This window comes from Chenopodium album, chromosome 4, assembly GCF_948465745.1.
Source record: "Chenopodium album chromosome 4, dcCheAlbu1.1, whole genome shotgun sequence".
In the NCBI taxonomy this organism is placed as follows: domain Eukaryota; kingdom Viridiplantae; phylum Streptophyta; class Magnoliopsida; order Caryophyllales; family Amaranthaceae; genus Chenopodium; species Chenopodium album.
The window spans coordinates 14,184,564-14,211,726 of NC_137837.1; the positions used below are offsets into that span (position 1 = coordinate 14,184,564).

Here is a 27,163-nt window from a genome sequence, read left to right on the forward strand (position 1 = left end):
TTTACGGTTTTGCATTGGAATGAAACTTATTTACGAAAATATGGTCCATGTAGGCTTGGAGATACATTTGGGGGTAATTTTTTTCTTTAGAGACAAACCGCTACCTTAAGTAGCGGTTATAGTTTAAAACCGCTACTTGAGGTAGCGGTTTATCATTAGTACTCTAAGTAAAGATACATTTAAACAATTTATGAAGAGTAAAACCGCTACCTCAAGTAGCGGTTTTAGTACATAAACCGCTACTTGTTTGGCATCATTTTTTGTTTTTAGTTTCCTGTTTTTTTGAAAACTAAAAACCTAAAACAGGAAACAAGAAAAAGGTGTTTCCACTTTTTTGTTGTCAGTTTTCAAAATTATTATGATTTTAATAAGTTTAAATAATTTTTGATTCATTATGTGACATATATCATATACTTTTATACAACAAAAAACCAAAAAACAGAAAATTACAGCAATGCCAAACGAACTCTTGAAGGTAGCGGTTTTACTTTGAAAAATAAAAAAATAAAATAAAAACTTATCCGAGCCTACGTGGACAGTAATTTCGTAATTAAGTTTCATTCCGACGCAAAAGTGTAAATAAGTTTTAAAATAATCATACTTTCGTAAATCATCCTTGTTTATTTTGCTGATTGTATAAAAGTACGTGTTTGGTAAATAATTTTTAACTAATAATTGTTTGAATGTGTAAAGTTACGAATAAGCTCATTGACATTAATGAGATACATTAGTGTTGAGAATTAGTAATAGTCAAAATTATATAAAAAAGTATTTAAACACTTATACGAAAGTATTTTTTTATTTTTTTTTTAAAACCAACTTATACGAAGTATTTAATAGTTAGTAATTGTCAAAATTATATAATAAAAACTAATTATATTTTTAAAAAATTTCATGTTATAACTTGTGATACTTAATAAATTTATTTATTTATTTATTTTGGGAAATCAATAGCATAATTAAGGTAAACAAAACAAAAGAAAATAATGTCAAACAATTTTGTTTTAAAAAAAAATCTCCTAACATCATGCATGTAATCTCCATTATATCATACTCCGCAGTAAAGGAATTTAATCCGTCAGTATATCATTCCATAGTGCTGTGTATATATACAACTTACAAGCTAAGCATAAACCACTAATTAAGGCTATAAACAAGGCTAATTACTAGGCTAGAATATTTACAGTTGACTAAGATAATTATTTACATAATTATCTTAACACACCCCCTTAGTCAAAGCGGGAGGAGGACGGACGCTTAGACTATCTCTGAAATCTTCAAAAAGTACCCGTGGTAGTCCTTTCGTAAATATGTCCGCAATTTGGTGCCGGGAAGGAACATGTAGGACGCGAACTTCACCCCGAGCTACCTTTTCACGAACAAACAAAATGTCCATCTCAATGTGCTTGGTACGTTGATGTTGTACCGGATTACCCGAAAGGTAAATAGCGCTCACATTATCACAATAAACCAATGTAGCCTTTTTAATAGGACAAAGTAACTCAAGCAATAAATTTCGTAGCCAACAAGACTCCGAAACTACATTTGCAACACCCCTGTACTCTGCCTCTGCACTAGACTTAGAAAGAGTTGCTTGACGTTTCGATGACCAGGAAAGCAAATTATCACCCAAATATACACAATACCCAGAAGTAGATCGTCTCGTATCGGGACACCCACCCCAATCAGCATCTGTATAGGATATAAGGGTAGAAAGAGAAGAAGGATAAAGATGCAAACCATGGTCAAGAGTGCCTTGGATGTATCGGATTATCCGCTTCAGAGCAGACATGTGAGATTCCTTTGGATCATGCATGTGTAAGCATACCTGTTGGACCGCATATGAGATATCCGGCCTCGTAAAAGTGAGGTACTGTAGAGCCCCAGCTAGGCTCCGGTACAATGTGGGGTCGGAAAAGGGAGAGCCGGAAGAGCCGTCCTTCGACTTCACCTCAACAGGTGTAGCTGAAGGCTTACATGAAGACATCCCTGCTCGCTCAATAATCTCCTCCGCATACTTGCGTTGTGACAAAAATAAACCACCCTTATGTCTAGTCACTGCTATGCCAAGAAAATAATTAAGTGGACCCAAGTCCTTCATAGCAAATTCCGAGCTAAGAAGGGACATAATAGAACACCGTAGAGTATCAGAAGAAGCAGTAAGAATAATGTCATCAACATATAAAAGCAAATAAGCCACATTTTTCCCTTGACGATAAATAAATAGGGAATTGTCACTCTTACTATTGGTAAAACCAATAGAAGCAACAAAATCTGCAAACCTCTTATACCATGCCCGGGGTGCCTGCTTAAGTCCATATAAAGATCCCCGCAATAAACACACATAATCAGGGTGAGTTTTATCACGGTACCCAAGTGGTTGATGCATATAGACTGTCTCCTGTAGCTCACCATGTAGAAAAGCGTTCTTAACATCAAGTTGATGGATCGACCAAGCTTTAGACAAAGCAAGGCTAAGAACAGTACGGATAGTAGCCGGTTTCACAACCGGACTAAAAGTCTCCCCACAATCAATGCCAACCTGTTGTGTTTTGCCATCACCTACAAGACGGGCTTTATGCCGCTCAAAAGAACCGTCAGATTTCACCTTGTGAGTAAAAATCCACATAGAACGAATAACATTAACATCAGGTGGACGGGGCACCAACTCCCACGTCTTATTTTGAATAAGAGCATTAAATTCATCATCCATGGCCATTTTCCAATTCGGGTCACGAAGAGCAGAAATGGGGTTACGGGGCAAAGGTGATTTTGTAACCATAGTCACTGTAGCACTAAAATTTTTATATTTTGGATTAGGCTTGACTATACCATTTCTACTTCGTGTCATGATAGGAGAAGAAAAGGGAATTGGATGTGGAATTTGTGGGTTAGGAGGAGCAGTGGGCTGATTTGCGTTTGGGCCGTCCACATGGGTAGGACTCACCTGGGCCGGGGCTGATTGAACAAGCCCACGGTCCAAGGGAGTCCTATTATGCCCAGCAGAAGCCTGCACGCAAGGAGGAGGAGAAGGGAAGGGAATTGGGCCGAATTGGGGAGGTGAATTCGGTGGCCCAGTAGAAATAGGGGAGGCCGAATTGGGCTGGTGTGGTTGGTTTGCCGAATTGGGCTGCCCAGAAGAGTGTAAGTGGTGAATGACATATGAACTAAGTCCATCATCCAAGAAGTCATATGCATGGGAAGGGGGGCTATACAACTTAGCAAAAGGGAGTTCTTTTTCTTCAGCAGTGGAAGGGGCAGCAACCTGTTCCTTTGGAGCAATTATATGGTTGAGAACCTTATGAGACCGAGCGTGTACCTTGAAAAGTTCCGCCCAAGTAGAGTATGCATCATTCTCCATTGCAAGGGTTAGGGGAATGTTACTCTTGATGTTTGAGACTGTGAAAGCCGGATGAAAGGAAGGCTTTGAAGCCGACATGTTTTGAGAAGAGGAAGAGAAGAAACAGGGGAGAAGAGAGGAGAAGAGAAGGCGGAACAGAGAGGTTAGGGTGCAGCGGAAATAACCCTAAGCCTCTGATACCATAAAGGAATTTAATCCGTCAGTATATCATTCCATAGTGCTGTGTATATATACAACTTACAAGCTAAGCATAAACCACTAATTAAGGCTATAAACAAGGCTAATTACTAGGCTAGAATATTTACAGTTGACTAAGATAATTATTTACATAATTATCTTAACACGCAGTACCTTTTTTTTTATCATATTGAATGAAGAGGTAAAATTGGCTCCATCAACAAGGTAGATAATTCAATTTGTTGGATCTACCACCCTCTTCCTTTTTCAATCTTAATTCCATAGTTATTTTGTTAATCTTACTGCTTCGTTGAGATTTTTTTGTTTTTTGAAATGGGATTTTATATTTTTTAAAAAAAAATTCCAATTGCAAGTGTAATACGTATCCCCAATCCCCTTTTTAGCACTTGACTAGTATGGTTAAGAGTGTCAAGTTGGTTCAATGTAATGTCGAGTCAGTTGGGACTTGGGAGCTAGCCTCCTTTTTGCCTTTTTGGAACGCTGGTAAAGAAAAAGAAAAAAAAAAGTACGGAGTACATAAAAGGACTTCACTTTTCGATTTTTTCACTTTAAGGACCTCCCATTTTTTTTTTTCACCTTTGAGGACCTAAGTTTTTATTTCCGGCCAAAATAGAATTAAGTTAACTCAACGTGAGTTAAGCATAAAGTTCTAACATCACTAATAAGTACCTTAACAAAACTTTAGGACCTAACATTCCATATTTTTCACCTTTAACGACCTTTTACCTTTCTTTTTTTCTTCAAATTTAAGTAGTTTAAGTGTGAGCAATTCCTCTTCCTCCATTGCAACAATTTCTATTAATTTACCAATTTAATAATAAAGACCATATCATTTCATTTAACAAGAAAATGTCAAATTTGAACTAGATTCATCGAACCAAAATCCAATACTAACTCGGATAATTATTGAAGCAGTTGTCACAAATTGCCAAACTTTCATTAAGGCTCTTTGTCCATAAATAAAATGAGTAAAAAAAAAATGTAAAAATGTTACTTCAGTTTCTTATTATTAACAACAAATGAATTAATTATACCTATCTCACAAATAAAAACCCTTTATTGCAAATAATAAAAAACAAAAGTAGTAAAATAAAACTTTTTCATTAAATCTGAAACCACATAAACCCAATTACAATCAAATCCAACCTGTGAAAAAAATAGCAAAACTATCATCAACATAAATAGTACGCCATACAAAACCATTTAACCAAAAATTTAGGAAAAAAATATTTCAATTAACCGTCAGATGGAGCAACTGCCTGAGAATAGAAAGAAAATTTTCTAATTAAGGAAAACATTAATGCATGATAATTTTTTTTTTTTTGGTGTTCCACCCGGTTCACCCTTTGGGCTAATCCGGATTCGGGGATCAGTTCTGGGTGGTTAGGTTCTAGCCCCCTCCCGATTGTTGTTGCGGGGGATCGAACACGAGTCCTCCCTACCAAGTGTAGTCCCAATCACCACTACACCAACAACCAATTGGTATGCATGATAATAAATTAATTATAATACGATATGCATTTCGTAATGTATAAAGAATTGATACAATTATTTTGACATAAATTAAGGACCTAAGTTTTTTTTATTAATTTTTTTATTTGCTCCAGTGAATTAACGTTGAGTTAAATTTCCGGAAAGTTAACCACAAGTCCTCAAAGGTGAAAGAAAAAGTGAGAGGTCCTTTAAGGTGAAAAAATCAAAAAGTGAAGTCCTTTTTTTAACTCATATAAAGGACTTATTTTATTTAGGAAAGGGTATAAAGGACATTTGAAAATGCTAAAAGCATCATTTTCATAAAAATAATAATAAAAAAAAAAAACGGATTATTTTACCATATGTCCCAGAGTTTTTTTTATTTATTCACCGTATATTCCTGAAATTTTTTATATTCATCATATATCCATGAGTTTTCACAAAAATACACCATATACCCTTAATGACTAATAATTGTTAATTTTGTCAATCAGTAGGGTTAAGGAAAACTTTTGTATACACCCGATTTACACTAATATTATTGTACATCGAGCAATATATGGGTAACTTTTACCTAATTTTAGGGTAACTTTTTGCCTTTTTTAGGATAATATTAAACATAATACAAATTTTATATAATTAGACAACAAGAAAAGTTTTATAATGGCAATTTAATTACATTCGATCACTAATAATTGATTTTAGTCATTTAAAATGTGATTCTTTACTAATAAAGCGTAGATAACTTTTATTTGTATTGGGTAACTTTTATTCATTTCAGGGGTAACTTTTGATCACTTTAGCCTATCTTTATAATAATTATTGTACACCCGATTATTTTAAAAGTTTGTGAAAAAAAATTCAATGTTATTTGGTGAAAAAACCAGAAAAAAAATAGTGCTCATTGAACCTACTCCTAACCAAACCCCCGCTGATTGAATTGCTCAAACCGCTCTCATATTTTTTTCCCAAACGCAGCCATTATTTGGCCCCGTTCTTTAGAGTTGCTTTACTCTGCTCTGCTCTGCTCTGCTGAGCCTTGTTCAGCTCTGCTTTGCTCAAATCAAATCTGCTATGCTCTGCTCTGCTCTGCTCTATTTTCAAATAATAATTAATAATAACAACAATAATAATTAATATTTAATAATAATAATTAATATTTTATTGATGATAATAATTTATTATTTTGAATAATTATAATAATTATTAATATTAAAAATAATTTTAATAATTATTAATATTAATAATAATTAATATTTATTAATCACTAATAATAATTATCAATAATAATATTTAATAGTTCAAACTATTAAGAATTAATATATAATAATATTATCAATTAATAATTTCTAATAATTATAACAATTCTTTCAAATAAATAAATAATAATAATAAAAACAATTAATAACAATTTCTTTTATAAACATTAGATATTAGAATCACAATATGTAGAAACATTTTATGTGGGTATTGATTGTTAGTTCAGAGAGTTGAATTAATTTTCAAATCTTTCCATACAATTTAAGAATTAAAAAAAAAAAAGAGGTTGTTTTCAAGTAGTACTTTGTATATTATTATTATTATTTTAGGGTTAAAAATATATGATCAAGACAAATTTATAAGTTAAATTATTATTACTCATTAAATCATTATATTTAAAAATTTTTGTAAAAAAAAATATAAGTAAACTATTGTTTTTTATCTTTATACTATTAACATATGTTAAATATGGTACACATATATTTATGTTTTCACTCACCTAAATTGTATATGCACTTAATAATAATGATAATGATAATAATAATAATAATAATAATAATAATAATAATAATAATAATAATAATAATAATAATAATAATAACATTAATAATAGTATTAATAACAATGTTGAAATCTGCTCGGCTCGACTATCTTGAAATCTGCTTGCTCTAATTTGCTGAAATTTAATCTGCACTGCTCTGCCCAGAAGCTCAAAAGAACAGGGCCTTAGTGAATGTTTAAAATTTCTTCACCATCAGGACCCATAGCATAGGGCCCCGAAATGGGGAGGGGCCCCAATTGAAAAAAAAAAAAAAAATAGTTAATGATATAACAAATACTAGCTGGTAGCTGATAAATACTTACTTCGTAAATGATTTGGCTTGGACTGTTGTGCTGGGTTCGAACCTCCACGTCTCTTTTTTAAAAATTTTTTTTTTAAATTTTGGCAGAGGCAACACTAGCAGGTGTTGTTGTCTGAGAAGTGAGAGTGTGAGAGTGAGACAATGATGAGGAACAAAGCTTTGATTTCAGTTGGTTCTGCTTCTTCGCCTTTTTTAGGTAATCTTCTTCATTTTTAGGTAATCCTCGCTAATTGCTACTGTCGTTTAAACTTTGTTGATTTGGGGTTCTCTGTTCTCGCCAACACTATTAAGCTTGGTTATCAGCCTGATTTAATACCCTCATCAATGGTTTTTCTGCAGAAAAAATAAAGTTATAGGTCGTGCAATCAAGCATCAAAACTCATCTTTAATGGCGGCGACAATGTATTTGCAAAATCTCTTGCAATATTGTGCAAGAAACTGTTTATTTGTCGAAGGAAAAGCTTGCCATGCTCAAATCATTCGAGCTGGTTTAGGGGTTGATACTTTAACATCAAATATGCTTATCAATATGTACTGCAAATGTGGCCTTCTTTACCCTGCTCGTAAAGTGTTCGATAAAATGCCTGAAAGAAGTTTGGTTTCTTGGAACACTATGATTGGGGCATATACCCAGAATGGAAGGGCAGATGACGCTTTATCCCTCTTTGTAGGAATGCGAAGAGAGGAATCCCCTTTGAGTGAGTTTACTGTCTCGAGTGTGCTTTGTGCTTGTGCAGCGAAATCTGCCATTTTTGAGTGCAGACAACTGCATGCTTTTGCTGTTAAGAAGGGGATAGAGTCTAATGTGTATGTTGGGACTGCTTTGATTGATGTTTACTCGAAATGTAATTTTATGGGGGAGGCCTCGTGGGTTTTTGAGAGCTTAGAGGAAAAGAGCGATGTGACATGGAGCTCGATGGTGGCAGGTTATGTTCGAAATGAGCTCTATGAAGAGGCTTTGAGGTTGTATCATAGAGGTCAAGCTGTTGGGTTAGAGCAAAACCAGTTTACCCTTTCTTCTGTTTTTTCTGCTTGTGCAGGGCTAGGTGCTTTGACTGAAGGGAACCAAGTGAATGCCACTTTGTTTAAGTCCGGTTTTGGTGCAAGTGTTTTCGTGGCTTCCTCTCTTGTAGATATGTACGCGAAATGTGGAGCCATTAAAGAAGCTTATAGTGTATTTTCTGATCAAGATAGCAAGAATGTTGTTTCATGGAATGCAATGATTTCAGGTTTCTCTAGGCATGGTCGGTGCTTGGAAGCTATGATTCTTTTTGAGAAGATGCAGCAGACTGGTTTGTACCCGAATGAAGTGACCTATCTCTCAGTTCTATCTGCCTGTGGCCATATGGGGCTAGTTAAAGAAGGGCAGAAATACTTTGATCTTATGGTGAGAGAACACAACATATCACAAAGTGTTCTCCATTATTCTTGCTTGGTAGACATCTTCGGTCGTGCTGGATACATTCAAGATGCGTATGATGTGATAAAAACTATGCCATTTGAAGCAACTGCATCTATGTGGGGTTCCCTGTTGGCATCCTGTAGAAATTTCAAGAATCTTGAGCTGGCCGAGATCGCAGCTAAGCATTTGTTTGAGCTTGAACCCACCAATGCTGGGAATCATGTATTGCTTTCTAACATATATGCAGCAAACAAGAACTGGGAAAAAGTTGCTAAATCACGGCAGCTACTTAAGGATAGTGAAGCTGTTAAGGATAGAGGTAAAAGTTGGATCGAGATTAAAGGTAAGGTCCACAGTTTTATGGTTGGAGAACGAGAACATCCTCAAATTACTGAGATTTATTTACAGTTGGACAAATTGATGGAGGAGATGGAGAAGTTGGGTTATAAAGTTGAGATGGCGCATGACCATCATGATGTGGATGATAGCAATAAAGAGATGTTGCTGAGACATCATAGTGAAAAGCTTGCATTCACTTTTGGGGTCATCAGTCAGCCCCCTGGTGCACCTATCAGGATCATGAAGAACTTGAGAATTTGCGGCGATTGTCATAATTTTATGAGGTTTGCATCAATCATTACAAAGAGGGAGATCATAGTCAGGGACTTGAACCGATTTCACCATTTTAGTAACGGTTGTTGTTCCTGTGGAGATTTTTGGTGACTGATCATGCTGCTTTATGCTGCTTGCTAAATGCCATTCTGATTGTATTTTTTCGCTACAGATGTGCAACCAAAAACTTGTTATTGAATTGCAGAATGCAAAACAGGATAATCACACTTTGTATTAATTTGTGTGTTTACTTGGTATCTGCCAACGAATTGCATTTGTTTTCTTATTAGCCTTTGAATATTAATGGACCTAGAGCTCAAGTTTAGCCATGATGAGTAATTATATTTGACAGAATGGAAGAGTATAGTTAGCTGCTAGAATTTGTCTTGGACTCTTAGGTGCTTGGAGGTGATTGTGTGTTACTAGCAATACGATCTATAGCAGCAAGATTTGTTTTTAGTACTTCTTTGAGCCAAGGATCGGCGATTCATTCCAATGGCAGTGACAAGCATCTGCTATCCCTATGTCAGATAGCTAGGATAAAATAGCAGTCCCAAGCCTCCAATGCCCAGGCTAGGTTTATGTACTCACTGTGCAGCACAATTATTGACATCCTCCTTGTTCAATCAGGTAATTTTACTTATGTTTTCTGCATTTTGATCCTTTTTTTATTTACTGTTTGGCTTTTGCATTTCATTGTTGCTTGTTTATTTGATCGGATTGGATTGTTGTTTATTTCTATCAATCGTTTTTTTGTTTAATGCTGCGTTTTTTCTTCTTTCTTTTTCAATTCTTTGTTTACGTAGTATCTAAGAATTGATGATTGCCGTTGGTTAAAATTAAGTGTTATGAGTGATTAGGGGTTTTTTATTTACAGAATTAGTTGAAGTAGTGTAATTGTTAGGCTGCTTTCTGTTATTCTCAAAAAGTTACCAAACCCCAAAGAAATTGAAAAAAGGAAAAAAAAAAAAAAAAAAAATCACATTTGAACCCAAATCAATAGGCTAAATTGGTAGGAGTACTTGACGACTTACTTTAATTCTTTATAATGCTTATATAATTATATTCATTTCGATTCTGTAGCGAATTAGTAATTTCAGCTTAGATTGGTTGATTTAGGGATGATATGACTGTTATATGTAGTTTAATTGAAGTTGAATTGGGGAAATTGTGGACTATATTTTGGGAATGCATTAAACACTGATTTCCAAGTTTAACTTATTTTCTATTTGCCCACCTCCTGTAATCGATAAAGTTGATTCTGTTTGTGTGTGTATTTGTTTTCTGCTATATGAAAAGCAATGGTGCATGTTTTATTCTCCTTTCTTGTAAATAGTATGAGTTCTGCCTTAATAATCGTGCTCAAAGTTTATCAAGCCAATTGCTTTATCAATCTGCTTATAAACACCAACAGCATGACCTATTTTTGAGTTGTGCCTAAGTATCAAGTTCAAATTGCAGTCATTTTAGTATTATCTGATCTAAATCAAGGAAGGTATTATATTTTATTTAACAATAACATAGGAAATGGATAGCTTCAAAATGAAGTTAGTTGACATGATGATGATGATGTGTATGTTTGCAAATTACAAGCATTATAGAAGTATTTGGTGGTAGATAAGGTTGAATATGCTCACTGTGTATACGAATATGGTTAGATATTAAAGTGACTGAAGAAGAGTGAAATTGGGTTATTGGCTTTGTTTTATGTTAGATTACAAGTTTTTTTTTGTGAATGCTGGAGAATAAACCTGGACTCTTTTGTATGAAGGCAGTGGTGCTTTCATGAGTTTAAAAGGGTAAAAAATAACTGAAAGGGTAAAATGTACACCTATAAGATTGTCAATTTGAAGGTAAAGAATATGTGTATTCATAAGAATTTGGGGATCTTTTTTTTTCCTGATCATTTCCCAAATGTATGCTCATCAAATTTTATGAACTATTTTGAGACGATTGATTAATTTGCCTAATATGCCCCCTTCACAGGTTCCATAGTGATGTTTTCCCCGTGTATACAATGATATCCTTTAGCAAAGGAAGGAAACTTCTCTAAAATCCAGCAGATTGGCGTGGCTTGCTTTTGCTGGTCTGGAACTTGGAGGAAAAGAGGGATTGGACGATTGAAGCTCTACTTAGGTTTTTGGCTCCTAAAAAAGAGTTTGGTGATGATATGTTGATGTTAAGCAGGGCAGGGCCTACAAAATTGCAAAAAGCATGTTGCTATCTATTGGAGAATTTTGTAGCTAGAATTAGATATTACTCATATTGGCCTGGGTGAATAGTTGCTAACTGAATTGATCGTATTAGCTAGTTTGACTAGCTGATTATGTTAGTTTGATTTGACTATTTGATTGTATTAGTTTGTTTGATTAGCTGATTGTATAAAAGTATGTGTTTGGTAAATAAATTTTAGCTGATAATTGTTTGAGTGTGTAAAATTACCAATAAGCACATTGACATGCATGCATTAGTGTTGAGAATTAGTAATAGTCAAAATTATATAAAAAGTATTTAAACACTTATATGAAGTATTTAATAGTTAGTAATTGTCAAAATTATATAATAAAAACTAATTATATTTTTTTAAAATATCATGTTATAAGACTTACTTGTATAACTTTTGATACTTATCCCCAATCCCCTTTTTAGCACTTGACTAGTAAGGTTAACAGAGTCAAGTTAGTTCAATGTAGTGTCGAGTCAGTTGGGACTTGGGAGCGTACTTAGTTCTAACTCGTTCACAAGGATCTACTCGTACTTAGTTCTAACTCGTTCACTTGAGATGTGTTGAATGAATTACCTTAGGTGCGTTTCAGCTTTCAGCAGAATAACTAACTACACATCCAAATCACTGTCATTGAAGATTTTGCTTCTTCAGGGCGTTAGGAACTTGCTGAACTAAATTCGTGATTTGATCACATATCATAGTTACAAGTTCAGAATCGTCATTTTCACACATTCTTTTAATGTTTTAATTCTCTTTTTCCCAGTCTGAAAAAAAAAATAAAAAAAAAAAAAAAATAAAAAAATAAAAAAAAAAAATAAAAATAAAAGAAGCAAAGGGGTAAAAAAATCTCAGGTTTGAAGATCAATTGGAGCTGGTTAAGCTGTTATTTCACATAAAAGTAGATCCATGTATAGCAAAGTCTGTAGAATTATGTATGCTTGTTCGCAGACTTGAGTTGTTAGCAGATTTTAGTTTATTTATTTGCAAATTAGAATATGATTGGACATACAACTGTCATGAAAAGTGAGGAATCAACAAATATATTAGTAAATTTTACTAGGCTTTCCTACTGATTTAAATTTTTTATCTCCTTTTGTTTTGTATCTTCTTCCAAGTGCAAGGATGCACATCTTACAATTGCACAAGTGAAATAATTTTATGGTAAAGGTTTGATAGTTGAGCTTCTCATGTTAAAGAGACTCCAATTGCACAGGCCTGAAGACACTCTCAAACATAATACTGCCCAGCTATTCACGGTCAATCCATCAGCAATGGCTTCCCTCGTTCCTTTATTTAAGTAGTGCAGAAAGCTCATCAACTTCTGTAATAGAAGTGTCTGGATGTTCAAACTGTACGCCTGTAAATTATTTTGTCCGGCAATTCTACGCCTGTAAACCAGGGTCGATAAGAGCTACATGATCATTACATACGATATTAGTTCAAAGACTAAGTGGCTCCTTATCAACATGTAGAACCAACGTCCTTTAGGACTTCTTTCAAAAAAAGATGTAGGCTTTCTTCAAATTTTCTTTATTGCATTTCTTTTTTTAACTACACAGATAGTTCTTTATGTTAGCTAACCACAAATCATTATGGGACTAAAACTTTTTTCGATGTTATTTGAACATCTTAATTGAAGTCATTAAAAATCAATCTAAAGATAATAAATAGAAATCAAAACTATCAATCAAGGACCAAGGTTTCAAGGGGAAACGGAGAACCGTTGGAGCCAATTAATTCTGGAGTGTAACCAATAATCCCAAACGAGCAATATACCAAATAGCTAACTTACTACTCTTATCAAATATAATTCCAATTCATTTCCTATTAAGCGGCTAAACCAAACTTAACCATACAATTCATCAGGAAACTAAATTTCAAAAAACACTATAAAAATCTGAACTACTCCCCAACCCATAAAACTAACTTCATTAGACCAACTTCTCAATGGCTCACGTCACTTATCACATTCCTCGCACATTGGTGAAAATTTTCAACCCTATGTGTGTTCGCTTAGTGGATAAGTGCCTATTCTGTGCAACAGAATATCTTGCTATTGTTCTCATTTAACCTTGCCGTTTCCAGAACATAACATTAAACTAATAGCTCAATATATCACAAGAGATAAACTGTCCAAGTAACCCAGCCATTGGCATAACAAGGGACATCTTTGATACATATAAAAAAAATCCTCCTTAAAAAGATACGAGTACTTGAGAAAAATATTTAAATTGAAAGAATAGATAAGAAAAAAAAAGGGGAAAGAAAAAGACCAAACGACATCTTACAGCGAAGACCCAAAAGAATTGCCAAATGTTCTAACACTACCATTTCCTGGTTTCAACTAATCACCTGTCAGCAAATGACCGCTCCTCTTCCCCAAAGAGGCCAGCGGGATCCGATATGGAGCCGACAAAATAAGCACTGCTTGTTATCAGATAAAATCTTCGAGGCATCTTATATTTAAGGTATACATCAATAACCCAGCTTAGGCATCCGTGACTGATGAAGATGAGTGTCGTTAACTAGGCCAACTCCATTAAATTGACAATGCTCCCATCCGATGGCCTGCTTTATGAAAGAACTCGCATCTTGTGGTGAAGCAACTGCCATAGAGACGTAATAAATCTTGAGAGAAATTAGGTATAGTAGTAAGACATAATAAAGCAATATTACAAAACCAGCTATTTCAAGCATGCTTAGGTTTTTACTTTTGTTACTAGTATGAAAACTGCACGATTTAAGAGCATAACATGGTAACACCAATCACCATTCTGATGGGAAGCTCATTGTCATCCTTAAAAAACCTGCCACCTCACCACCCACCCCCTACTTCATAAGAGTGATATAGTAAAACAAATTATATCACAACCTTAAGAAAAGCCACTCATTGCAGTCCATCAAACAAATGTAAATACAAAATTTAAATATGGCAGCACAACCGCAAACATATGCTCACATCAGACAATTTAACCCAAATAATTGAAAGGTTACATTACCATATCCAACTCAAAAGGGAGCCTCAAGAGATTCATCCCATACTTCTGCACTTCCATTAGAAGCATCTTCAACATCTTCTTCCATAGAAAGTCTAATATACTCTCTATGTGCAAACCGATCCCAATCTGTCAAGGTTGGATTCTCCCTCTCCTGTTTAAAACATAAACATATTTACACGTCTAACATGAAAAATAGCAGAGAAGCTACTATGACACCTAACTTATATCCACAATATCTAAAAAAGCAATTGATCATTTTGACGTACCTGGCGAATAAGGAACGGGTCACGAGTTTCAAAGGCCATAAACTTATTTAGATTAAAGAGGATATTAAACACGCTTCCTGAAAGTTTACTTCCTTTCAGATCACGAATGGTGAAATAACTCTCGTTCTGCAAACAAAATATGGGATACATCACATACTGGAATCATGCATTGGCAACAATGATACAAAGCATTACGAATTGGTCATGCAAACCTGAGAGGATTTTAATTTAAAAATTATACAAGTTAAGTGTACATATAATATGAGCACTGTTTCAAGCCTTGAAAAGGTTTCTTCTCAGGAGACTTTAAGTGTCACTGTCTCACTTGTGTCCAGTGACAGGCTGTTTTTTTACATTTATGTATTGTTCTCTTCACCTTATTCTTGTTAACATCAGAACAGACGAGAAAAATTCACACTAGATAAGACAATATATTAAGGACAATGGATTCAAACCCATAAATATAAATCAGACCAGACTAAATTCAGATTAAAGGCACCTTAAATAAGGTGAAGAAAAAAACTCCTAATACACCCTGTAAGCACAAAATAAGCCACCTGAAATAGCCTGTAGGTCATTTCCATAAATTTGCTTCTGTATTTCATTAGAAATGATCAATAGGCAATAGCCACAAGTATCTCTAATCTTCTAATAATAATCCTAGCTGTGTGTTATTCTAGAATAATCCCAACTATATAGTTTACCTTCCCAAAAAGATCCAGTGTGAGTTGGAAGTTGCAACCCAAAGCATATAATATTCTTGCATTATTCTTTCTTCCCTCCTACCCAATCCCTCCCCAACTCACTTTCTCATACAATAACAGATAAGGTTTGACAAGGCCCTGTGCTTAATTTTTATTATTATTTTTTTTTTTCCCGTCATTTTACCTTTTCTTCTCATTCAATCACCAAAGCAATGTTACGCTGTTAGACCATTTCATGTGCATAAATGTCTGCCGACCACAAAACTACAGCTAAGTTCATCCGCCCTTGTAATTTTAAATTTTCAATGCACCTATGAAAAACAAAGCTCTAGCAGTCTTTACTTTGCTAAACTTTCCACCACTGCTATAAGCCTATAACCCAAATTCCCTTGTTACCTAATCAGAAAAAAGTGAGCCAACTCTCAACAAACTTCATGTATCCAAGTTCACCCAAAATTCAACCAAATTTCCTTCCCAAGCAATTTTACCCATCGCATTTTGTAAATAAACTCCCACCTTTCTCTCATTCTCCGCTCCCCTCCCCTTAAAAGCTTTTAAGCCTGGCAGGCTTCTAAGAATACTTATAGGCCTATCAATTTGTAGAAATCTTAATATAAATAAGCAGCAAGAAACCAATTTTACTAAATTTAAGGACACCCTCCCAAGGACAGGTGATTGCAGATAGCAGAGAGAAAGGATGGCGGAGCGGGCAGTGGGGGTATCAGGGTGGTTACCAGTTGCTTTCAAAGATGGAAAGGCCAATCAGAGCTTCAAAAAACACCATTTAACATGCTTAACCGCTTTCTATATGAGATTATTTTGGATTACATGCATGAAATATTGTGGGAGCACCCTACATAGTTGGGAATATAGCTTAAAAAATTTCATAGTTATTACCAAAGATAGGGATTATAAATTTCCCCTTCAAGTGTGAACTGTGAAGTTAAATAAAAGACACTCAAAAATTTGGGGAAATTGAAAAATAGGAAGTACCAAGGGGAAAATAATCAGACGTGTATGACAAGCTCACCACAATTCACAATCCAATATAATGAAAAAAATTATAAGTGTGTATCAAGTTTTGCAAAAAGACAAACCTCAGGTCCAACCATATCAATGATCTGACATAATATATCTTCAAAAAGCACTGGTTCTTGAGCCATGCACTCCATTCGATGCAACTGCTCTTCATAAAAAAATTGCATTTCGTTCCTTGTGATGATTCCATTTCCATCGAGGTCTATGCATTTAAACCTGTCAATGGAAAAAACTCAGAAACCCAGAGAAGCAACAAAGAAAATACTTAGATCCAGGAAAAGAAAAAAAAAAAACCCTAATAACTACAATCATTATTTCATGTAATGTTCTTTTTTACAGAAAATGAATTACTGATTTATGACATCTCTCAGGATCCAAAGCTAAACAACTGCCCCCTCCCCCTGATTTTTCCCACATCAACCTTGTGACCATTATAACCCCAACTCCAAAACACTGGAATAGAATATAAAGTTGCTAACCAATACTCAACTTGAACGTCTTCCAAACCCATAGGTCATAAATTTAAGACACCAGAAATTCTGCCAACCCAAACTGTAAAAGATGCATGAAAAATACGTTTGACTAGACATACCAATATTCAAGACTGGGTTCTGAAGATTTATCTTCCTCTGCCAATATGAAATAAACAAAATCTTCATATCCCATCTTGCCCTCAACAGTACTAGTGAACTTTCTCGGAACCTAGTAGAACATTAGGCAAGGGGAAAGAAATTCTTAGTTTGTAAAAGTGTACACAGATAAAAGCCTTCTCTGGGGAAAGGTTTTGTTCACAGAGAACAAAGAACTACCGAGACATTTTACCTGGGAAAATATTCTATCAACAATCCTGTAAGTAAGTGCATGGTTCCCATATCTGATAAGGTTCTCTTTATCAATGAAGAAATCGTGATCTGTGTCCAACTCCCAAAACTTGCAATATATCACATAGAAGTGCTCATAGGAGAAGTACCTACAAAGCAATAGTTAGAAAGTGCAGAAATGAGAAAGCTCCCTAACTGGAACAAACCATGAGAGCTCAAAAAGGGGTACAAACTACATTGGGATGGAAAGTTTAAAAAACCGACAGTAGTGACAAAATATGATCAAACAAGTTACCTAAAGATAACTACACATTTCCCTTCCCCACCCCCAACAAGAAAATGACAAAAATAATTACGACCCATTCTTTCAGACTATGAAACTGCATAGAACCTAAAATGGGATCTTTAGATTCTATATATTAATTGCTACTGTTTCAACAGAACAAAAAACCCAAGAAAGCAAGGACTCCAAAATAAGTCATCATCTAGAACATAAGTTAAAACCTTCTACAGCATGCACCCAATAACCAAATACCTCTTAGAGATCACATAACAGCCTTGTGTGTAATAACGATGGGCACCATCACACATGCCACAAAAGACACCATAATTCACTATTAAATTTTGAAGATAAAACTACCATCTACAAGTGCAATAAAACATACTTCCTCTGCTTTTATTAACTTGCAACACAACACTTCGGCACGCACTATAAGGAAGATACTAACTAGGTATATGGACAAATTAATAATATATTTTGCCACCAATAAGAAGAAAGTGGTAAGTTGTTAAAGTTTAAATTTTATAATTTAATCAGTCCGATTATCTTTTCTAATCACTTCCTCGAATAGTGTGCCAAAAAACTGTGTTGCAAGTGTGGAAAAAACAAAGGAAGTAGCTTGTATAAAGAAAATTCAGCTCAACTCTACCTCAGAACTTTGTTAATGTCCTCTTCTTCATCAGCTTGTTGCATAGCAGCAATTAAATTTCCACGCTTCAGCTCTCTGAGGGTTAGTTGACCATTTCCGGCTCTATTAATGTAGTAAAAAATTCTGTAGATAACAGTTTCCGCTGTCCCATCACCAAATGAAAAGAAATTACAAACTAAAAGACATATATTAAAACTCTAATATATACCATGATACCAAGTGGAAAAGAGAAAAAAGTCAGAGGATCCGATTAAAAAAGAAGCCTAATTACATCTAATCAAATTTTTAGTTATTTTGATTATTAGTTTTGAAGATGTAATATTGATTGGTTTGAATAAATTAATACAAAAATATAGTTTTTTTTTCTTCATAAAATTAAGAACCTTTCACATAGATTTGTCAACAAATCTCAAAAAGTCAACTGGCCATATATATTTTTTAGGGAAGAAGACATAATATCAAGCTCTAATCAACACGCTCAAAACATACAAGGTCTACAGATACATCAGCCCTAGACAATAATAGTAAAAAAAAAATAAAAATTTAAGCACAGGGCCTAGTAAAAAAAAATGAAATATGAAGAATTGAGGCTTGAAACACAAACAATACACCATTCAACCCAGAAACTGATAGAAACACTTACAATATGGGTTAGTCGATTTTCACTTATAAGTTATAATATGTTACTCTGACTCTTCATCTTAACTCAAGTACCTTTGTCAAATACTCTACACTTAAAAATAGGTCTGACACTTTCACTTAGACACTCACCCAATCAACACATTCAGCTCATACAAGGTCTACACAGACATCAGCCTAGACAATACCTGCCAGGATAAGTTGGATAAAGCATGCCAGGATCAGGAAATCTACATTTCAGCTTATCAAGAAACCAGATGAAGCCATTTGACATGAATATATACAACACCTGGACTTGTTAACAGGTTGAAATTTGCTGATATTTTTGGCATTCACATCTTGTGTATGACCCAGACATATATTTCCATATGACAATGGTGTACGTTGAAGAAAATATTATGGTTAAACAAAAAAAAAAAAAAAAAAAGAGGGGGGGTCAAATTAGGAGGTTTTCTGAAGAAGCTGTACAGATTGGAGAAACCAAGTAGTGTAATTTTAATCCTCACAATCAACCTCAAGATCTCAACTAAATATAGAATTTAAGTATTCTAATCAAACATCCCCAAAATAACTTATAGATCCTCAAATGCTACTACTAGCGACTAAAACACTATCGGAGTGTAGCTTCATTGTTCACCTTTTCAACAAAGCACCAGCAGCCGAGAATTAAACAAGCTAAATTGATAACTTCCAAACCGACCTAATCCAAAAACGTGAGCACAAAAACAAAAATGTTTTGCTAGCTTACCTCACTTCAGATTCCCAATTAATGAAGCAAAATGAACTGACACAAAGGTGAAAGCATTTTGAAAGGTAAAATGCAAAAAAAAAAAAAAAAATGAATCTAAAAAGTTCATCCTGAATACTACATGAGCATATAATAATAGAATGAAATCAAGAAAATACCATATCTTTCCTGAAACTCTGGCGTACTCTGCAAGAATTCCAGTCCTGGATGAGTTGACAAAAGCTCTCGAAGTACAGGCTTAAAGTCATCCTACAGCAAGAATTCAATCATGTTAGTCCGTAAACAAGAAATTAATTCTAGAACATTGTACATTTTAACCATATTAATACAATAATCAGGACTCAATAGCTTTACATATATTACTATGTCACAAGTAAAAAATGTGGCATATAAAAGAGTTAGCCAGGTATTTGGGTTTTCTTTCCCTTACTTTTGATACTTGATTTACAAACAATAAGATGCGATTTTTTTTTTTTTTTTTTTTTTAAAAAAACAAAATAAAAAATAAATAAAAATACTTACTCTGCTTTCAATGTATTTAATATTTATTTATGATCCTCTGAGCTAACATCCCTTAAAAATTTCTTCCTACTGAGATTTCTTCCTCGTTATGGCACATGGTCTCTCATTCAATTTTAAAAAGAAAATCAACAATGACTCAAAATACACCCTACGGAGAGCAAATCATTTTCAGCATCAAGAGGATTTTCCAGAATCTTTTAAAAAGCAGGCAACTACAACACGAATTACCCAAAAATTCTTATTTCTGATATTTTTAAGAAAATCATCTTTAAATCAAATATACAAGAGCAAATAAAGAATAAAAGATGCACTCAAAATTCTTTTTTAAAGATTAAGAAGCTAACAATGAAAAAACCAGCATTTTTTTTTTCTTCCAGTGCTTATTATTTCACTGTTCTCACGAAAATAAGGAAAATCTGGGCAGCAACTCAGAGAAAAATCTTTATATTCCTACAAGCAAAGTTGACTAATTTATGCAGCAAATACAGGAGATTCTGATTAATGATTAATTGATTTGCATCTTCACAATTCACAATTGCTGGACCTGCTCTATCATTCTTCCCACTTCCTCTGTTCTCAGTGTCAAAGTGACCATTAGCGATATTACATACATGTGGAAATAAAAATACCAAGGTTATGACCATGGGTAAATAAAGAAAAATAAGATTTAAAAGCAAAGCCTGCCACTTAATTTACAAGGGAAAATACTCAAAATGCAAACATTCAAAAGACAAGAAAATGTGAACTTCAAATGAAACCTAAAGCCAGATCCTTACAGGCTTAAACCACAAGTTAGAAACTTTGAAACCTGAAACCTAAACTAATAAAATCTTTGTCCTGAATGCTCTCTTTTATTAATACAGAAACAACTTCAAGAGAAATAGTGTTCAACATACTAGGGGGGGGGGGGGGGGGGAGAGAGAAAAAATGAAAAAGAATCATCAAACTCACCTGGGTCAAATATTTGCAGTCTGGTTGCTTCATGATAGTATATATTTGAGTAGCTATGTCCATGGTCAGCATATTACCGTTGACCCAATAATCAACAAAAGCATCCCTACAAAGATATCCTTAGGTTAAACCAATTACCTCCAATGGAAATTGAAACAGACCTCAAATTCCACATTTCAAGCAGCCTATACAAGAAAGGCTGGGAACTGACCAATCCAGAAGAGAACGCAAAGGTAATGTCTTAATGGTAAGCACTAAGGTAAAAAAATAATAATAAAATAAAGGATTTTTTTACTTTTACCACCAAAAAAAATCATGAAATTTTTTTTACTACCAAAAATTTTAAAAGTTTTATTTTACCACCAAAAAAAAAATTAAAAGTTGTTTTTTACCACCTGCCGTCAAAAAACTAACGAAATATTTAAAATTCTTCGATTTTTGTGCCAAACACATCATGTTTTGGGGGGCATTTTGGCCCTACGAACCCAATTTGAGGTCGGAATCGACAAAAAATGATCGGAAATGCTTCTTTTTGTGTGTTTAAAATACCTCGATTTGCGTGAAACACGCAAAAAGAGGCATTTTCGATCATTTTTTGTCAATTCTGACTTCAAATTGGACCCATAGGTCCAAAATGCCCCCCTAAACCTATGAACATGTTTTGCACACGAAAATCGAAGAGTTTTTTTTTTAAAACCGTTAAATTTAACGGTTTTCTTGACGGTAGGTGGTAAAAAACAATTTTAAGAAATTTTTTTGGTGGTAAAATACAACTTTTGAAATTTTTGGCAGTAAAAAACAATTTCGAGATTTGTTTTGGTGGTAAAAGTCAAAAAATCCTAAAATAAATAAAATAAAAAGAACAAAAGGAAAACATTCAATCCATATGATTGATGCAGTGTTCTTCATAAAATCCCAATATTTTTCTTTATTTTTCACTTACACTGGCATATTCTTTCACTGAATGATAGCCACAAGACTCACATGTACCCATCTTCACTGTTTGAAATATGCCTTCTTTCTTTTTCACAATTCTTTTAATTTATTCTACATAAATTTATATGGTACCTCTGGGAGAATGCAGAAATCCAGAACAGAACAATCAATACAAATTTACACATTAGACAGAGATGTTGTAGTATACTCCCTTAGGCATCAGCTAAAACATTACTAAAATAAAAAGTTTGGAGGCTCATAATGCCAAATACTGCCGTTTAAGGTCTCGGCCTTTAAAAAACATACTCGAAACAAAAAATGACTAGGCATCAACCAAAAACTAGATAAGTGACATAAGCATGGTAAAAAAAAAAAAAAAAAAAAAAAAAAAAAAAAATGAAGAAATATGCATGTTAAACATAAATCATATAGAGACAAAAGGCAAAAATAATCTTTAAAGAAAAACCTAATAATTCTTTGTCATGGAACACTCTAACAGCAAAAAAAAAGAGAATTATTCCATCCAGTCCCAAAGTTTAAAGCCTTCTAGATGCATGAAGCAAATGTATGAAAAGCTCATAATAATAATTCATTACCAAAACTTTCAGTTAACAAGCAGTTATTAATTCCATATAACCACCATAAATCAAGGCCATAGCCGATCCAACAAATACCAATAGCATCAGCAATTAAAAATTAAAAACAAATTCTTGACACGTGCAATTGAAACTGAAAGTCAAATTCTCTTTCCAAAATGATAAGGCGCTGCTACAGATATCCAGAAGACCAGAATCTAAACAAATACTAAAGCCTCAAACTCGGTTGTCTCAAATAGATGCAAGAACTGCTGATCAATAAGGGGTAACAAGTTCATTGTTGTGCAAACAATATGGAAATTGGAAAGGAGAGTGAAAAGGAGTCACATAGCTAAATGACAACTGATCACATCATATCTGACAAAAACCATACCCACCAAAAGGAACAAAAGGATCTGCAATAACCTAAATTAGGATTTAGTTGTATACCTGGTGACAAATCCAGTGCTACTGCTATCAATCTTTTGAAAGAGGACAGTAGAGAAGAAGGACGGGAGCTTGCATATTTCTTTCGTAACAGCTTTGAACTCTGCTACAGAAGATTAAAAATGAGCATGTCGGATCTGTTACAAAATTTTCAACCACATTTAGTTTTAAGTTTCTCACCACTCATTGGAAGGCCTTCTGTATGACCGTAAAAAAACTGATTTATTCTAAACAGGCACCGCTCCTTCAGTTCCTTTGGTGCTGGACGCCCGTTCTGAAAGTAAAACTGCAATGTATGCATAGAAGTCACAATAAAGACCCTCACATTTAATGGAAAGCTCTTTCGAACAACAAAGGCTAAGTTAGAATAACCAAAATAAAAGATGGAGACAAAGACAACAAACCGGTGGTATCAGCTCTTTCACTGGCTCGCTCAATACTTTAAGTGGGCTTCCTAAGGAAGAAGGACCGGCCCTCTGTTTCATAATACGAGGTGAACCTGATGAGCTTCTCGGTGAGAGTGGAGGCGCACTCCCAGCAGGAAACATGGATGGTATTGAATTGCTAGCAGCAGCATTTGTACTAGAAGCATTTCCGGCGACATTTAAAGGATTCCCAGCTTTTGCGTCATTAACTAGTGATTTTACCTGCAGCCAGACCAGCGTTTATATGCAAAAAGCAAAGCACTTTATAACACACACACCACCAAAAAAAAATGCAACATGCCACAGCTCAGGAAAAAGAGCAGCAAAAGAAATCAAATGAAAATCGCATAGAACAATTTAGCTATTAAACATGAAGGGCCAAGGTTGGTAAAATTGAAGAAAAAGGTAGCAACTTCATGCAAATACATCAAAGCATACTACTACAACATTCAAATTGTTTAACATTCACCATACATAAACTCCCAGAACAACCTACTGACCTAACTAAAATAGGTAGATGGATAGAGAAGCTACATTAATCTGACACCAAAACATAGCTCCCACATACAGACCAAACAGAAATGTACTGCCAGCAATTGACATAGCTGGAAATCCCCCACAAACCAAAAAAAAATTACAAACAAATTGAAGATTGGATATACAGTTGGCCGTATTAGACAGACTGTTGTACATGACTTATTTTTCCTTTAATAAAAAACATATAAAAGGGGGTTCAGTGCATCGCCCATATGAAGGGGGATTTTTTATCTTCTCTTTTTTTTTTTTTTTTTTTTTGGGGGGGGGGGGGGGGGGGGATGGATGGGTTACATCACACCCCTAGTTTATATCTTAATCAACAGAATATATTCTCCAAAAACTCTCAATCAAGCAAAACTTTCCTGTTTTGTGGGTCACTCTTCTTCACGACAACCACAAGCAAATTTTTCCAACAATAATACATACCCCTAGTCCATATCATAATTAACAAATATTCTCCAAAATCTCTCAATCAAACAAAACTTTCCTGTTCTCATGGTCACTCTTCTTCAAAAAAATCTGAAGCAAGTTTATCCAACAATAATGACCTCATCATGAATGCCAACATCTAATAGATTATTAAGACACTTATTTGGATGATGAACAATTTCATTATAAAGCAGCATAATGTTGTTGCTTAAAATAATACTAAATTGGTTACAAGACTTCAAACTAGGTAAGAAAAGTTTGCTTGAAATTCTCATAACAAGCAAAGGCATTCCATTTTTCCAAATTCCAAGTTAAAACTGAAATCTCAGAAGCTAACCTAATATAATTGAGCGATTCATTGACCCTTCCACAGCTCATCATAGAATGAAAGAACCTGGAAAAGGGCAAAAAATGACTTATGCAACTAGGTCTAGTCAATCTTTAGACTCCAAAGCTTACAAGACCTTGCACCAATTAAAAGCGATGGCGCAATGCCATTACCAAAGAGTCAATCAGAAATATGTCCACCACATGTTGCCCATGCTCCTTATAGATCAATTACAACGAAATAGCTGATGTTGATGAGAGTGTCAAGCACCAAAACTCCCTCATTCCATAATAGGCTCTTCACATATACCAAGGTATTGAAATAGTCATTCATCGTACATTTGCACACCCCAGATATATTAAGTGTATTTACCTCAGCACCAATGAAGTATGTAGTAAACACCATCTCACAGATACCAACTTTCATAAACTCATAAAACAATATCTTAAAAACAAACAGCTAATTTCTCTGAAATGCAAATTACAAAGTATGTTGTTCTTGATCAAATCTAAACCAAAACTGACCTTCAACCACTCAAGGTACACGAATTGCCAATCCCAAGAGTTTAGTAAGCATGTAGCAACCACTAGTGTTAAGCTGGCTTTTGCAAGTACAGCTTCCATCATCTTTAGATGAAAATATCTTAGTCCTAGAAATTACAAAGGAAGATCAATAAAATGAATCATGACTATCCCAAATCATATCAATTACCGACCCTGGTGTGCACTGATCAACCATAGCTCCAATATAGAGATGACGGTTCCAATAGCAAATGAACGTCTGTAAACATAAATTTACTTAACCATAGGAAGGAAAGCCATTTCATTTCTCGTCTCTTTACACATCAAGAGCTGCTCAACAAACAAGTGGTTTGCCCTCAAAATGAAAATGACCAGCTGTTAAGATCCTTCGGCAGGTGAATTTCCCAATACATCAATAAACAAAGAGAAAATATGCGTACACGATGCTTCCCATTTGTGTGAGGCATACATTTCAGATGATAAACTTATTTTCCACAACATTTCGAAACAAAAATTCCCAACCCCAGATGATACTTCCAACATAATTCCAGTGTACACGATACCCTCCAATAGAACATTTCAATAGCGAATTTCCGTGCTGGTAATCTTAATAAAAGAAACAAACCTACCTAGAATCTAATTTCCGTAATCTAACATAACACAAGTAAATGCAGGCAACTAACAAGCAAGATTCATACTATCACACAACACCAAGAAAAACCTAAAAACAGCAGCAAATTATAGAAACAGAAATTGAGAAATGCTTACCAAACGATTGGTTTCGGGAAGCGAAAGCCATTGCTCAAACAAGTCTTGGGCAATATAAGGATTCGCTTTAAGCGCCAACGGCGAAACCTCAGGCAATTGCAAGAGCTCAGCATCAAGAGCTACCAAATCTCCATTAAAATCCATATCCATTAACAAAATTATCAAGAATCAGGGATCAATCTCTGAATAAAACTACGTAACAACATGCAAAACGATGAAATCACCAAACCCTAGACGATGAACAACAGCTACAACAACAATAGCGAGGAACCACAAATCGCTTGACAATTTCGAATATCAACCCAACAAATCAACGATTGATTCACGAGCATTAAAACCCCCAAAATCAAAACAAATTCCAAATCAAGATTCAGTTCCGCGGTACTCAACGAAAAATGAATTCGCGAAAAACAAGAAATCAACAGATCTTGAATGAAGCGAGAATCGAAAGCAGCAGATTACAGAGAAAGAGATCGGAAAATGGTGGGATTCGAGGCCTCGAAATCGGAGCCCTCGGAGAAGATGAAGAAGAAGAACGAAGGAGGAGGAGGAGAGAGAATGATAGAGAGAAAAAGGAGAAAGAGAGAGGGGGTTTCAGAAGAGGGCGCCTCAATGAAAGGAAGGGACACGTCGAATGCTAAAAGGCTTTTTTTTTTAGTCTTTTTTTCTCTTACAAAATGAAAATAGCATATGAGGAGGAGTAGTAATATGGTCCATGACTTCATGGTACTTGGTTTGGGACATCATATCCTGTATTCAAGCTGGTTGGTTGCAGTAAAATGGATATGGATACTGGGATAGATATGGCGACGGACATTGATCTGTTGTATGGTCTGTGGTGCTTAGTTTGGGATATCGTTTCTCGTATTTAGGCCGGTTGCAGTAAAATAGGTGTGGATACGTGTAGACACCCAGACACCCATTTGTGTCTCCCCAAAACCAAACCCAGTGATGAGTACATTTCACGTCGAATTATAATCGAATGAAGTAAAAGTGTGGAAATTCTAGTGTTGCGGTTTGTTTTTAATTCTGTTCTTTCTCTCTGTTTTTGAAAACCTATTTTATAAAAATAGTCAATCCAGTTTAGTTTGGTCCATGGAAAGGGTCCAATAATGGTGTAGTTGGATTGGGCTCGAAAAGTGCTTTCCAATGATATATTATAAGCCCAATTCTGATGAAAATGA

General features: G+C 34.6%; 2 protein-coding genes across 4 annotated transcripts; one reads left to right on the plus strand and one right to left on the minus strand.

Moving 5' to 3' along the window:
- Positions 1–7,178: 7,178 nt before the first annotated feature.
- On the plus strand, positions 7,179–9,289 carry LOC145626734 (pentatricopeptide repeat-containing protein At5g04780, mitochondrial-like). The gene is made up of 2 exons (XM_081679200.1): positions 7,179–7,351; positions 7,495–9,289. Exon 2 carries the CDS (start codon positions 7,544–7,546, stop codon positions 9,278–9,280), a length of 1,737 nt encoding a protein of 578 aa, XP_081535326.1. The 5' UTR covers positions 7,179–7,351; positions 7,495–7,543; the 3' UTR covers positions 9,281–9,289.
- A 4,237-nt stretch (positions 9,290–13,526) lies between these two features.
- LOC145628945 (serine/threonine protein phosphatase 2A regulatory subunit B''beta-like) lies at positions 13,527–26,826 on the minus strand. 3 transcript variants are annotated; one of them, XM_081681383.1, is made up of 13 exons: positions 25,980–26,826; positions 23,376–23,618; positions 23,152–23,257; positions 22,975–23,077; positions 21,014–21,119; positions 19,699–19,789; positions 18,154–18,295; positions 17,226–17,373; positions 16,996–17,105; positions 16,463–16,619; positions 14,662–14,787; positions 14,396–14,546; positions 13,527–14,002 (listed from the first exon to the last, which is right to left on the minus strand). In XM_081681383.1, the coding sequence occupies exons 1-12, from the start codon at positions 26,127–26,129 to the stop codon at positions 14,406–14,408; spliced, it is 1,623 nt and encodes a 540-aa protein (XP_081537509.1). In that variant the 5' UTR covers positions 26,130–26,826; the 3' UTR covers positions 13,527–14,002; positions 14,396–14,405. The 3 variants fall into 3 exon arrangements, with proteins under 3 accessions (XP_081537509.1, XP_081537510.1, XP_081537511.1); XM_081681384.1 differs by having other exon boundaries at positions 22,975–23,074; positions 25,980–26,825; XM_081681385.1 differs by lacking the exon at positions 25,980–26,826 and adding an exon at positions 24,700–24,720.
- Between the last annotated feature and the right edge of the window lie 337 nt (positions 26,827–27,163).